This window comes from Trypanosoma cruzi, genomic scaffold, assembly GCF_000209065.1.
Source record: "Trypanosoma cruzi strain CL Brener 1047053516273 genomic scaffold, whole genome shotgun sequence".
Lineage (NCBI taxonomy): Eukaryota > Euglenozoa > Kinetoplastea > Trypanosomatida > Trypanosomatidae > Trypanosoma > Trypanosoma cruzi.
The window spans coordinates 5,001-19,116 of NW_001849529.1; the positions used below are offsets into that span (position 1 = coordinate 5,001).

The 14,116-nt window shown below is 51.0% G+C and overlaps 6 protein-coding genes across 6 annotated transcripts, besides 20 other annotated features; all 6 read left to right on the top strand.

Moving 5' to 3' along the window:
- On the top strand, window positions 1-1,617 carry Tc00.1047053509553.10 (hypothetical protein, conserved; the record flags this gene model as incomplete). The annotated part of the gene is made up of 1 exon (XM_802717.1): window positions 1-1,617. A coding segment is annotated over one exon (1,617 nt), but the record flags the coding sequence as incomplete, so codon positions are not given.
- Window positions 1-14,116: a sequence feature (heterozygous, non-Esmeraldo-like haplotype).
- Window positions 1,836-1,885: a microsatellite.
- Window positions 2,251-2,276: a microsatellite.
- Tc00.1047053509553.20 (ATP-dependent chaperone, putative) lies at window positions 2,382-3,788 on the top strand (the record flags this gene model as incomplete). Its single annotated transcript, XM_802718.1, has 1 exon — window positions 2,382-3,788. One exon carries the CDS (start codon window positions 2,382-2,384, stop codon window positions 3,786-3,788), a length of 1,407 nt encoding a protein of 468 aa, XP_807811.1.
- Window positions 3,809-3,859: a microsatellite.
- Window positions 4,059-4,084: a sequence feature (AT_rich).
- Window positions 4,543-4,580: a microsatellite.
- On the top strand, window positions 5,032-5,622 carry Tc00.1047053509553.30 (ribonuclease mar1, putative; the record flags this gene model as incomplete). The annotated part of the gene is made up of 1 exon (XM_802719.1): window positions 5,032-5,622. The coding sequence occupies one exon, from the start codon at window positions 5,032-5,034 to the stop codon at window positions 5,620-5,622; it is 591 nt and encodes a 196-aa protein (XP_807812.1).
- Window positions 6,028-6,063: a sequence feature (AT_rich).
- Window positions 6,103-6,385: a mobile genetic element.
- Window positions 6,174-6,208: a sequence feature (AT_rich).
- Tc00.1047053509553.40 (ribonuclease mar1, putative) lies at window positions 6,913-7,503 on the top strand (the record flags this gene model as incomplete). Its single annotated transcript, XM_802720.1, has 1 exon — window positions 6,913-7,503. One exon carries the CDS (start codon window positions 6,913-6,915, stop codon window positions 7,501-7,503), a length of 591 nt encoding a protein of 196 aa, XP_807813.1.
- On the top strand, window positions 8,204-11,107 carry Tc00.1047053509553.50 (PIF1 helicase-like protein, putative; the record flags this gene model as incomplete). The annotated part of the gene is made up of 1 exon (XM_802721.1): window positions 8,204-11,107. One exon carries the CDS (start codon window positions 8,204-8,206, stop codon window positions 11,105-11,107), a length of 2,904 nt encoding a protein of 967 aa, XP_807814.1.
- Window positions 10,073-10,131: a sequence feature (GA-rich).
- Window positions 11,442-11,530: a sequence feature (GA-rich).
- Window positions 11,553-11,588: a microsatellite.
- Window positions 11,675-11,696: a microsatellite.
- Window positions 11,696-11,728: a microsatellite.
- Window positions 11,867-11,915: a microsatellite.
- Window positions 12,137-12,162: a microsatellite.
- Window positions 12,293-12,313: a microsatellite.
- On the top strand, window positions 12,587-13,705 carry Tc00.1047053509553.60 (mitogen-activated protein kinase 3, putative; the record flags this gene model as incomplete). Its single annotated transcript, XM_802722.1, has 1 exon — window positions 12,587-13,705. One exon carries the CDS (start codon window positions 12,587-12,589, stop codon window positions 13,703-13,705), a length of 1,119 nt encoding a protein of 372 aa, XP_807815.1.
- Window positions 13,781-13,829: a microsatellite.
- Window positions 13,857-13,941: a sequence feature (T-rich).
- Window positions 13,947-13,976: a microsatellite.

Below are 14,116 nucleotides of genomic sequence, written 5' to 3' on the forward strand. Positions count from 1 at the left end.
ACACAAGAGGCGAAACGTGCGGAAGAACTACGGCAACGGCAGGCCCTCCTCTCGCAGAGTGTGACGATGAATGACTACTACAACACGCTGTTCCGGCCGCTGCAAAAACGCGACTTTGCGACGACACTCGACTCGGCTTGGTCCGCCACCGGCAACTTGCCGGCCCCTGTTGGGAAGTCCTTACGAACCCGTGACGTCGTGCTGATTGACTTGGAGGAGTCGTTCATTGCATGTTACTACAAAATGAACCCCGCCGCGCTGCAGCGCAAAAAGGAATTGGAAGAGGCGGAGGAGCAACGGCGGCGATCCGTACGCGCCGCAGCGCAAATCTCCTCTTTCAGTGGTGGTTTGCCACGCTCAAGGAGCACCACACTGCCGCGCGGTCAAAAGAGTTCTCCTACAAAGAAGAAGCAGAAAGGGAAAAAAGAAGAACAACCAAAAGAGGGGGCTCCGGCAGCAAATCTGCGTATTCTGCTGGAGGCATTGTTAGAGGCATCCGACGATCGAGGTATGATTACATTTGACGCTTTCATTGCGGTATTAAAACGTCCACCGTTTGACGTAAAAGACGAGGAGGCTCTTGAGGCGTTCTTCTTTCTTGTGCAGACGTCATCGACGGCGGAGGTTGGCGGGAGTGAGACGGAGCGCCGCCTCGATGGGTCGTTCAGCGTGAGTGCCGTTATCCCACGTGCACGAAGGAGGAGTGCATCTCAACACACGTCGCATGTGTTGGTAACAGGAACGTCTGCGACATTGGGACCCCCCAGTCCCCTCACGAGTACCGGGACGTTGCCAGCAAGCTTACGCCGTTCAGCGACGGGTCCGGGTGCAAGTCAGTCGATCATTCGTCGTGCCGCCTTCGCTTCGCGTGCGAACAAAGGTGCCACCACGTCTATGACAACAATTACACTGGGAACTGCCGCCGCGTCTGAAGTTATTTGTTCTCCGTCGGTTCGTGTACGAGAAATACTGGCGGCGATAGATGCTATAATCAACGGCCCTGAGATCCGTGAGGCGGTGCGATCGGTTTGCTTTGGTGTATTGGAGAGCGATGGGTTTATACACAAGACAACTCTGCACACAATACGTCTTTTTCGCCGTGAGAACTGCGAGGGGAAGCACGCGGTGGTGACACCCTCCATTGTGAAGGCGCTTGGCGATGCGATGGAGTTGATGCTGCAGGAAGAGGAGGCGGAATACCTGCGCTCACAGATGAAAGGAAAGCGCCGTGCGAAGGCTGGCAAGGCGCCTGCGCTTCTTGCGCACCAGAAGTCAGCCATTCCGCTGCACATGATGCGTCGCTCGCACATCAATTTCAAGGAATTTAGTCGATTTTTTGATGAGCTGCCGATGATTGCCGCAGCCTTTACAAATGTATGGCTTCCCGCAATTTTTGCCTCATCATGGCCCTCTGTAAAGAGGTCGTTCACATCCGAGTCCAACGATGACGGAATGCCGGGCGACGATGAGGAAAACCGCAACAACAACGCGGAGGATGGTGTTGTGGACGAGTCCCACGCCTGGCGCCGTAATACAGCCCGGCGGGTCGTGACAGAAAGGCTGGAATACATGAAACCAGCATCCATCATCGAAAGTGATGTCGTGTCGCAGCGGTAGGGCTAGGGGAATCCGAGAGATGGAAAGAAAAAAGGGAGGGCGCTTTATTCAGGCATCCGTGCCACGATGGCCGCTGCCACTTTTAACGAGGCGTTGTTTGTTGATGTTGGTGCTTCTGTACGTTGCCTGAAATAATATTTGCGGGAATGGAAGAAAAAAAGAATAGTCACAAGATCGAGACCGCGGTTTTTTCTTTTTTTTTTTTCTCTCTCTCTCTCTATATATATATGTGTCGCTCATATGAATGTATATGCATATATATATATATTTCTTGCTCCTCAAAAAGTAGTTTACAATCAAAACGGGCTCATGCCTGAGTGATCTCCCTTCCCTCACCATTTTTTTTTTATGTAAATTTTATCATTTTCTTTTTTTTTTGCAAGCGGTTTTATTACTGTCGGCCGTATGATTGACAGTGGAGGAAAGTGGGGGAGGGAGGGATGGTGATGAGACGATGTTCTCTTTGAGTCCGCCATGCAATGCTCATTGTGTCCTTTTTTGTTTTTTGTTTTTTGTTTTACGGGGGGAGAGAGGGGTGAGGGGGTGAGTGTTGTGCTGAGGAAGTCGTTTGTTTCTTCTCACTCCTCAACACCTCTTAAACGTTGTCAAGTGTGGGGAATAAAATATAAAATAAAAAGAAAAGAAAAGAAAAGAAAAGAGGGAAGGAAGGCGGAGGGTTTGGGAATCACGAATTGGGTTGTTTGTGTGTGGCTCGGTTGGGTGACGCTGCCTCTGTTGTTGGTGACTGACGCCCCTCCGCTGCGATGAACCAACTTACGGCCGCCGCATCCCCCACAGCAAGTGCGGAGTCGCGCATTTCCGACTTCACCGCGCTGCTGCCAGAGGGATGGGGTGAAAACGGCGGCGTCGTCATCCGCACGCTGAAGGGCCTGCTGCAGAACCCGTTTTTCAGTGCTGGTGCGGGGCTATATCTTCTCACCTTTGCGGGAGCAGCGGCGCGTTCCTTCTCTACCGTCATGCAGACAGCGATGCGGCGTCGCTTTGTTGTTTCCATGGAGGTTACCAGTCAAGACGAGAGTTATGTGTGGATGGTGCGCTGGCTGGCGCAGAACCCTGCCTTTTACGTTCAGCAGATGAGTGTTACTACACGCAACACGACCATCTTTTCTAATGATGAGTCTTCGCATGAGTGTCTCTACGCACCATGCACGAATGTTCGGCATTGGTTCTGGTACAATGGCAGGCCTATGATGCTGCAGCGTCGACGTGTGGAGACACAAGCGATGGGTAATGATGTGCTAGAGACCATGCAGCTGTCCACCATAGGACTGACGTCAACCATCATGAAGGAAATATTGGAGGATGCCCGTCGACTCACATCCATGCGGAATAGTGACCACACCGTTATTTACCAAAACTCAGGTGGGCGGTGGACGCGACAGGAGCCACGACGTCGTCGTCCGTTGCACTCTGTGGTGCTGGACGGTAACACAAGTGCGGAGATTTTGAAGGATGTGAAGCTTTTTTTGCAGTCCAGCAAGTATTACGAGGACCTCGGTGTGCCCTATCGCCGTGGGTACCTGTTGCATGGCCCACCAGGATGCGGAAAGAGCAGTTTTGTTATGGCGCTTGCAGGGGAGTTGCGTCTCTCCATTTGTCCTTTAAGTCTGTCAAGTCGCGGTCTGAGCGATGAGGCGTTGGTGGGCCTGTTGAACAGCGCCCCGCTGCGTTCAATCGTGTTGCTTGAAGACATTGATCGTGCATTTAGCGCCGACAGCCACATCACGATGAGCGGGTTACTCAACGCGCTTGATGGTGTGGCGGCGCAGGAGGGAAGAATTGTGTTTATGACAACAAATCACGTGGAGCGTCTTGATGACGCTCTCATACGTCCAGGGCGATGTGATGTGAAGTTGGAGATTGGGCTGCTGTCACGTGACCAGGCGCAGCAGTTGTTCCGGAAATTTTTTCCGGACGCCGATGACAAACTTCGGGCCGAGTTTGCGGAACAGATCCCGTTGAATGTGTTGAGCGTCGCGCAGATTCAGTCGCACCTCTTCCTGCACCGCGACAGTGCCACGGAGGCGGTGTGGACGTTGAGGGAATTCCTGCACACCGTGAAGTCGTTTGAGACACAACTGCGGCAAGCACGAGAACGGGAGAAGTGCGTGGAACGCATGAAACGTGCGCCCTTGTTGCACAATCTCTGAGCGGAGATGTGCGTAAAGGGTCTTTCGCTTTCTTTCTCTCTCCCTCTCTCCCTCTCTCTCTCTCTCTCTCTGTGTGTGTGTGTCTCTTTCCTTCTCTGTATACTTATATATGTATCTTTAAGGGGGGAAGGATGAACACACCAACCAAAGCTCATGTACGCTTGCCTGCATGAGGTGTCATTATCCCTTTTCTCCCTTTACGATGATATTTGGCTGCAATACTGCAATGAACAATGGAGGGCAGAGAAAAGGAAAAGGAATTAAAGAGACAAAAAAAAATTTAAATAAAAATAAAAGAGAGCGCGATAGAAATTATGCCGTCCGGTAACGGTTGTCGTGCCAATCAGCGTCGGGCGCGGGAGCAGGCCAAACAGCAAAAACAAGGCAATGCCCACACGGCGGAGGATCGCAAAAAACACGAGCAATCAAAAACTGTTGTGCAGTGCACACTGTGCCTACAGGGATTTCCGCGGACGGTGCGACGCCCAGAGTTGGAGCAGCACTTGGAATCCCGCCACCTCAAGGCGAACAAAACCTTCCAGGAACTCTTTCCTGCCTTTCAGGACGAATGCCAGTAAAGGAACATGCAACTCAAGCGTCCGTGGCGCCTGTGGCTCACAAAGAAGAGGAAATGAGAGAGGGAAGTAGGAAGGGGTGTGATGGCGTTGTGAGAGGGACGGTGGAATCATGAACGAGAAAACATCACACGGTACGCAACCGTGGTCGTGCCATTTAAAATGGTGGGTGCATGTCCATATATATATATATATATATATATATATATGATATATACACTCCCTATCAAATTAAAAAACTTATACGTGTGGCATTATAAATTCCCTTTTTCTTTCCTTTTTCTTTGTTTTTGTTGTTTTCCCCCTGCGCCGGCCGCTGTGTGGGCGAGGAGTGGGAATCCCGTGATTTGGACTGTCTACACCGTTTTGGAACCCCTCCGTCCATTTGTGCTCATCCACAGCTCTCTCTCTCTCTCTTTATCCCCGCAGTTGTGTCTGTGTGCCTCTTCCGCGGCGCGGGAGCGGAGAAGCGAAACGTATTTGTGTGCGCATTGCTTGCATTTCACTCTTTTTTCTTTTTCTTTCTGGAAAGCAACTCCGTGCCGCAAGACGATTTCAGGTCAGGTGGACACAGAAAGGGCCAAGAAAAGAAACAAAAGAGGGAGAGAGAAGACCATTCAAAATAAAAGGAACAGTGAGGCGGACGCACTGCGTGGTGTTGTGCGAACATGTCACGGCTGTTGAAGCACTACGGCTCGTGCAAGACGGCCTTCTTATGCTGCGACATCCAAGAGAAGTTGGCAGGGCGTGTGGTAAACTTTGACAACTGTGTTTTCGTTGCCAATCGCTTTGCTGCACTCCACACTGCCTTGGGCACTGCACACAGCGTGTACGTTGTAACGGAGCAGTACCCGAAGGGCGTGGGCCCCACGTCCGCAGACATTCGGCTCCCTCCTGACGCGCACGTCTTCTCCAAGATGCAGAGCCCCATGTTGCTGCCGGAAGTGATGGCACTTGTCGACCTGCCGGAGGTGGAGCAGTTCGTGCTGTGGGGCCTCGAGACGCATGTGTGTGTGCTGCAGACTGCCGCGGCGCTTCTGGACATGAAGAAGAAAGTCGCCATCGCGGTGGACGGCTGCGGCAGCCAGTCGCAGGGCGATCACTGCACCGCCATTCAGTTGATGCAGTCGTGGTCAGGCGACGGGTGCTACGTGTCCACGTCGGAGTCGATCCTGATGCAGCTCCTGAAGGACGCTTCGGATCCGGTATTTAAGACCGTCGCGCCTCTCATGAAGCAGACACACCCGATCCGCATCTGAGAGCGCAGTGGGGAGGGAAATGGAGCCCTTGCCTCCATGCATGTTGATCTGCCCGTGTGTGTTGCCATCGGCCACAATCTATCGACATTATTTGGCGAACTGAGTGGGCATGAGTCTAGTGGAGCGTAGCAGGGGAGTTGGGGTTTCGGAGGATGGAGTACGTGTGAGCTTTTTTTTTCTTTTACTGCAGGCATTTGTGGGCGTAAAACACAAGATGCTTCCTTCTAGGAATTTGTGAAGAGAATGTTTGCGAGGAAAAGATAACCAACCAGATTAATATACATACATGCATATATATATATATACTGATAAAACGAGTATATCTCTTTACGACTATATCATATATTATGTATTTTTGTAGGAACCGCAGATGGAGGGAATCGGGAATCCGATAACGGCAAGACGAATATTTTATGTTTTATTATTATTTATTATTATTTACTTTTGTAAAATACCCACACACCCTCCATTTTTTTTTTTCTTTTTGATTCCTTCACACTGCGGCGGGGCGTTGTGGCTGGTAGACCCCTCAAAGCCCGCCAATTCGTAAGTTATAAATAATATTTCTAATTTAAAAAAAAAAAAAGGCACAACAATCCACGAGTGTGGCTATTGGAATATATTTATTTACTTATTTATTTGGAGTAGGCATGGAGGAAGTGGTGAAGCCATTGTCTTTTCATTTGCCCCCCTTCTTTTTTCCCTATTTTGTTTGGTTTCTTTAGATAAGTTCAGGATCCGACCAGCAGCCCGGGCGAATATTCACCCCCTATCTATGTATATATAAACATATTTTTATAGACGTCTGTGTGCATGTGTGAGGACGTTCTACCGCGAACATGGTGGCAGTGTTCGCTGGGTATAGTCATGCTCGCTGCTCTTTTCCACCTCGCCCTGCTTCTCACTCTGTGAGTGCTGTGTGTGTTGCCCCCGCCATGCATATACTTGTGTGGTTAGCACGTGTGGATGCACAGGTGCCTCTCTCTACACCGTTTTGTAACCCCTCCGTCCATTTGTGCTCATCCACAGCTCTCTCTCTTTATCCCCGCAGTTGTGTCTGTGTGCCTCTTCCGCGGCGCGGGAGCGGAGAAGCGAAACGTATTTGTGTGCGAATTGCTTGCATTTCACTCTTTTTTCTTTTTCTTTCTGGAAAGCAACTCCGTGCCGCAAGACGATTTCAGGTCAGGTGGACACAGAAAGGGCCAAGAAAAGAAACAAAAGAGAGAGAGAGAAGACCATTCAAAATAAAAGGAACAGTGAGGCGGACGCACTGCGTGGTGTTGTGCGAACATGTCACGGCTGTTGAAGCACTACGGCTCGTGCAAGACGGCCTTCTTATGCTGCGACATCCAAGAGAAGTTTATGGGGCGCGTGGCAAACTCCGCCAACTGTGTTTTCGTTGCCAATCGCTTTGCTGCACTCCACACTGCCTTGGGCACTGCACACAGCGTGTACGTTGTAACAGAGCAGTACCCGAAGGGTCTCGGAGCGACGTCCGCAGACATTCGGCTCCCTCCTGACGCGCACGTCTTCTCCAAGAAACGGTTCTCAATGCTGGTGCCGGAAGTGATGTCAGTTGTCGACCTGCCGGAGGTGGAGCAGTTCGTGCTGTGGGGCTTCGAGACGCATGTGTGTGTGCTGCAGACTGCCGCGGCGCTTCTGGACATGAAGAAGAAAGTCGCCATCGCGGTGGACGGCTGCGGCAGCCAGTCGCAGGGCGACCACTGCACCGCCATTCAGTTGATGCAGTCGTGGTCAGGCGACGGGTGCTACGTGTCCACGTCGGAGTCGATCCTGATGCAGCTCCTGAAGGACGCTTCGGATCCGGTATTTAAGACCGTCGCGCCTCTCATGAAGCAGACACACCCGATCCGCATCTGAGAGCGCAGTGGGGAGGGAAATGGAGCCCTTGCCTCCATGCATGTTGATCTGCCTGTGTGTGTTGCCATCGGCCACAATCTATCGACATTATTTGGCGAACTGAGTGGGCATGAGTCTAGTGGAGCGTAGCAGGGGAGTTGGGGTTTCGGAGGATGGAGTACGTGTGAGCTTTTTTTTTTCTTTTACTGCAGGCATTTGTGGGCGTAAAACACAAGATACATATTTTTTTATTTTTTCTATCTATGTATATATAACCATATTTTTATAGACGTCTGTGTGCATGTGTGAGGGCGGTCTACCGCGAACATGGTGGCAGTGTTCGCTGGGTATAGTCATGCTCGCTGCTCTTTTCCACCTCGCCCTGCTTCTCACTCTGTGAGTGCTGTGTGTGTTGCCCCCGCCACGCATATACTTGTGTGGTTAGCACGTGTGGATGCACAGGTGCCTTTGCCAAATATTCATGCGCATACGTCCTCTTTTTGTTCCCCCATTCAAATGCTGCTTTTTCTCCTTTCCGCCGCCCCGCCCCGAAATTAGTGTGAAGTCACATACACGCAGACAGAGAGCGAGTGTGAGACGCTGAAAGTGCAAAAAAAAAAAAGGTTTTTGTGTAAATAAAACAAAAAGAAGGAAGGTAATAACTCGTGTTTTGTGCGATACGGCCCATTCATCGTTTCTCCTGTGTTGGGCGGGCGGGTGGATGTTCACGCGTCTCTCAGCGTCGGTGCGGCAGACACACGCGGTTCTAGCGACGCGGCATACAGCTGTTCTTACTTGTTGGCGGCATGCCAGTCGTGGTGAGGGGGGAAAGCGGCACCCCCGACGTACATCTCAACCGAGGCAGAGCCGTGCAGCGGCGGCAGCGACACCGTCCGACGTGTCGGTGAGGGAAGCGGAACGACTACTGACAAGTGCCGTCGCGCCGCCGTCGTTGGCGCCGTTTTTGGTGCCCCCGCCAGCGACGAGGAGGAAGAAGAGTCAAGTGACGAGCGGGAGCCCAACCTTCAGCAGTACCGTGGAGGAGGCAAAGGTGAACAGCAGGGCGCCGGTGGAAGAATCGGGGAGTTATGATACGGTGCCGGAGCGCATTGGGCAGGTGGCAATGAAGGACAAGAAGAATAAGGCAACGTCAGTGGTGACGACGACCGAGAAGAGGAAAAAGAAGAAGGTATCAGAAGGGGCTCAGCGGCAGAACTCAACGCCGGTGGCTCGTGGCATAGATGAGCAAATAGAGAAGGAGGAGACAAAAAGGAAAGATGCCGTTTCAGTTTCTGACGATGAGGCTATTTTGGACGAGGAAAGTGAGCAGTTCATGCAGCTGCTGGTGGATGAGACGATGCGGCGCAAACAGCAGCGACGTGGTGTGTCCCTCGAGGGACGCGAAAATGATAACAACGTGGCGGGAGAAGAAGAAGAAGAGTACCCCGCGCGGCTGGAATTTGTACATCGAAGCGATGTGGGAAAAGACACGGTCGACGATGCAGACGAGGAGGGAGCGAACAGAGCAGCAGAGAGGACCGCACAACGGACGGAGGAAACGGCGAAAGACGACGATGCTGCCAGCTGCATCGACGAGCTCAGTGATGATCAACGCCGTGCGGTGGAGTTGGCGCTCCAGCGACGCAACTTGTTTGTCACGGGTGGTGCTGGGACGGGCAAGTCGCTTGTTATTCGTGAGATTGTGCGACAGATGCGTGAGGGGGGGCGGCGCTCCGTTTTTGTCACGGCGACAACTGGCGTGGCTGCTTTGAATGTGCGCGGGTCCACCATCAATAGTTTTGCCGGTGTGAAGTTTGGTGATGGCGAGGCGCGGGAACTCCTGAAGTGGGTGCGCCGCAACCGCCGCGCTGCGGGGCGGTGGAAGTACTGTCAAACCCTCATCATTGATGAAATCTCCATGATGGATCCAGAGCTGCTTGACAAGTTAGACTACATTGCCCGGGCGATACGACGCCGTGCGGATGAGCCGTTTGGCGGGATTCATGTCATTTTGTGCGGGGACTTTTTGCAGCTCCCGCCTATTCCACCCCGTCGCACGCAGTGGTCGCAGCAGCGGCAGCCGGAGGACGAGGCGGTGAGGGACGAAGATGCGGAAGAGGAGGAAGCGATGCCGGATCGGCCTAAGAAGCGGTATTGCTTCGAGGGGGATGCATGGAAGGCACTGGGGCTCACAACTGTTGTGCTGCAGCAGAAGTTTCGTCAGAACGAAGATGCGAAATTCCAACGCGTCCTTGACGATGTGCGAATTGGGGTGCTTTCAGGGGAGACGTACGAGATGCTCATGTCCCGCGCGGCCTTAAAGACGACGAAGGCGAAGTCCCGGAAGGGCCGCCAGCCCGCCGACAACTCAGACAATAGGGCGATGATAGAGGGAGAGGAGGGAGAAGATGTTGAAGGTGGCAGTTACGTGCGGTTGTGTGCCACAAACAAGGAGGTTGAGGCCCGCAACGCAAAGCACTTTGCCGCATTGGAGCCGCAGGGACTTGGGGATTTCTCCAGGCAAACAGCTGCAACTTCCTCGTTTTACTCCTCACGGCTGCAGGACCGTGAAAAAAACAATAACAATAATGAGGGAGAGGAGGAGGAGGAAGAGGATGTGATGCGTGAAATGGAAGAGACGGAGGATGATATTCGCCCACTGCAGATTTACCGTGCACACGATAAATACGATGAGGACGATGCCGCCTCCGCCGGCCCGCCGTCGTGGGTGAAGTTTGACGACAGCACATTACCCACGGAGCTTGCGCTGAAGGTGGGCACCCGCGTGATGCTTCTGCAGAACATTTCGCTTCGTTTAGGACTTGTGAATGGTTCTGTAGGGGAGGTGGTCGGCTTTCTGCACCCGCTGGAGCTTGTCGAGCTTGTCCTGCGGGCCCCACGTGAGCGGTATCACGTTTCCGCACGTGGACAGGAGTTGTTGCGTCGCGGGGGGTTCCCCACAATTAACGATGCCTTTCGTTGCGTGGACACGTCATTGGGGCAGTCTCTTTTCTGGTCGCTGCGGCAGCGCGGCCTGCGGCAGCCGGCAGAGGTGAGTTACGGTAGTGTTTATGGCAATGCACACTGCCGTGATGTGCAGCAGCTTGTGGGGATTTCGCCCTCGACGTCTGTGCACCCACTCGAGCTGTACATTGGCGGCATCCCACCGCAACAACTGCGCCTCACCCGACTGCCGGTGGTGAAGCTCGACCTGCAGCCCCAACATCTTACCCTCCGCACCGACAAGGTAGATGGGGCAAACGGGAAACGGAGTCGCAGCGTGCAGCTTCCGCGGCATGTGTACGCTTTTGTGTCGCCGTACTCGCATCAATGGTACATGGGCGATCAGGTCGTCGCGACACGCACGCAGATCCCGTTGCGGCAAGCCTGGGCCATCACTGTGCACAAGGCACAAGGACTGACGATATCTCACGTGGAGGTTGCAATGCATCGGTTCTTTTCTCCCGGGCAGGCGTATGTTGCATTGAGCCGCGGCACGCAGTTGGAGAAGATCCGTCTTTTGAACTTTAACGAAAAAAGTATTCGCGCCTGTCCGATTGCAAAAGGCTTTTACTCCATGCTGGAGAGTGCGGAAAAGGAAACGGGTGATGAGGCAGATGCTTAAAAAGTCAAGGCGTAAATATGGTCCTCTGTATTTCTCTCATAAACGCATATATGCATATGTACATGTGTGTGGGGAGTGAGAGGGGGGAGAGCAGAAAATAACTGATATTCGCGTGCAACGATGGAAATATATATTTATAGAGAGAAAAAGAGAAATAGATAAATAGATGGACAGACAGATAGGGATGAAAATAGAGATGATAACAATGCCGATGATGATTGTTATTAACATTTTATTTATTGCTGCTTTAATAAGATGATAAGGGGGTATGCATGTACCAAAAAAATATATGAAAGAGAAATGAATATGGCAGCCTCCATGACGAACACACACAAAAAAAAAAAAAAAAAACAGACACACGCACGCACAGAATGAGTGAAGGAAATAGAAGGAAGAGAGTGAGAAAGAAAAACAGAAGGGGAGGGGGAGCGTGTTGTGGAGCCATAGAGAGAGAGAGAGAACGAGAGAGAGAGAAAAGAGAAGGAAAAGGGGTTGTGATGGTGTGAATTGAACAACCATCACTTAGAGCGTCCTTTAGGATTATATACATAGATATATACAAGCTTACTCTCTCTCTCTCTCTCTCTCTGTATGTGTGTGTGTGTGTGTGTGTGTGTGTGTCGATGTCTGGATGTAATGACGTTGGTGCTGCCTTTGACGCATGCATGTGTGTTGTGTTACAATTCTTTTCTTGTCGTTGTTTTGTTGCCTCATCTTCCTTTTCATTCACCGCAGCAGTAAAGGGCATTTATATTGAACATACATACATATATAGATATATAGATAGACAAATATATATACATATATAGCATACATTATATTATATTATACAAGCAGGCATAACGAGAGGCCGACGCCCAGCCTCGTCTCGTCTCAGTTGAGAAACTCAATTATTTGGCTTGTGTGTGTGTGTGTGTGAGGTTGGAAGAGCAGGGCCCGCAGCACCGTATTCATACGCCCTGCAGGGAGAGAGAGAGAGAGAGGTGAACAGACCGTCTCCTCCCCTAACCCGTGAAAGGAGTAAGGGAAAATAACAATAATAATAAAAATAATAAACGTACGCCAAAGAGCAAAGGGAATTAAAACTTCTTTTAAAAAAGAAAAAAAAAAGTGTGAGGAAAAAAGGGAGAGTTTGACGCTCTCGTTCTTTGGTATTACTTTTCAAGGAAAAAAAAAAGGGGGGTGATATATATATATATATATATACCCCGCGGCTGGGAGGGCATCACATTGCAGCGTACCTGTCACGCCTCCTTTTTCCTTATTACGGCCCCTATTCCAAAAGCGAGGGTCTGTGGGAGGAGAAAAAAAAAAAAAAGAAGAAAGAAGGGGGTGGGGCCGGTAATTTAGAAGAGAGAGTCCGTTCTTTGTTGTCTTTTTTTTTTTTGTTTTGTGTGTGTGTGTGTTTTTCCTGCTGCTTTTTGGGTGTGGCGCTGGACACGGACAGGCACACGCACCACGTTAGGGAACGAGGAAAACATGCACGATAGCAACCAGGAGCTTTGTGAGCCCACGATTGTGGGTGATTTCAAGCTTTATAATGTGAGTGGTTCTCAGTTTGAGGTGCCGAGGAAGTACACACTGTTGAAGATACTTGGGACAGGTGCGTACGGCATTGCCTGCAGTTGCCTCAATGAGGAGACAAAGGAAAAGGTTTCCGTTAAGAAATGTCGTGACGTCTTTCGGGATTTGGAGGACGGCAAACGTGTGCTGCGCGAGATTGCGATGATGCGCTTTTTCCAACATGAGAATTTGCTGCACATCATGGACATTTTGCCGCCCATGAAAAGCTACACTGAGTTTCGGGATGTGTACATTGTCACGCCCTTGAAGGACGTGGATATGAACGTTGTGTTGCGTTCCAGGCAAGAGCTGACAGGTGCACATGTGCGGTATTTTGTGTACCAGATCCTACGTGGGTTGAAGTATCTACATAGCGCCGGCGTTGCCCACCGCGACCTCAAGCCAGCCAACCTTGTCACGGATATTACATGTGAACTGAAAATTATTGATTTTGGTCTTTCGCGGAATGTCACAATGCCGTACTATGAGCTGACGGATTATGTCATCACACGCTGGTACCGCCCACCGGAGCTGCTGCTTGAAAACAATTATTACACAACAGCGGTGGATATTTGGTCTGTTGGATGTATCATGGCGGAGATGTACACGCGCAAGCCGGTGCTTCGTGGTCGTAACACGCTGGACCAGCTACGTCTGATTTGTACTCACATTGGGAAACCACCGAGTGAGATGGTCAACAACCCTGAAGCGCTGGACAAACTGCATGGCCTTCCAGACGGATCGCTGGAGGTGACTGAACTGGTGCCGGGTTTGACGGACCCGGAGGCAATTGACATCCTCACAAAGATGTGGGAGCTTGACCCAGCCAAGCGTCAGTCAGCGGCGGAGCTGCTTCAGCATCCCTTTTTGGCGGCCCTGCACGATGAACAGGATGAACCCGAGTGCCCAACACTCTTTTCATGGCCGTATGAACAAAAGGAAATGAATGATAGTCTTTTGCGACGGGCTTTCTGGGAGGAAATTTGTGCTTTTAACCCCCAATTGAAGTCGCAAATGCCCCCTGCTTCTCCTTAGTAAGTGCAGAGCTAAACTCATCCGTCTGTATTTAATAAATGGATGTATACCTAGATCCGTCTCCACACATATACATGTGTGTGCGTGCGTGTGTGTGTGTGTGTGTGTGTGCGTGCGTGCGTGTATTTAGAAGCATTGTATTCATACCCTTTTATGTTTTGTTCGTTGGTTTGGTTTGGTTTTATTTATTATTATTATTATTTTTTTTCGTCTACATTTTGCTTTTTTTTTATTTTTCTTCGGTTGGCTGGCTGGTTGGTTGGTTGTTGGTGTTTGTTGATTGTTGTACGCGTATGTCTACCTCCATTGGGGTCGGGGAGGATATATATTTATATATACATGTGCACACTGTACCTCACTAGGAGTAGTGGAGGGGATTGCAGTCAACTGCGTCCCTGCATGTCTCCTTTC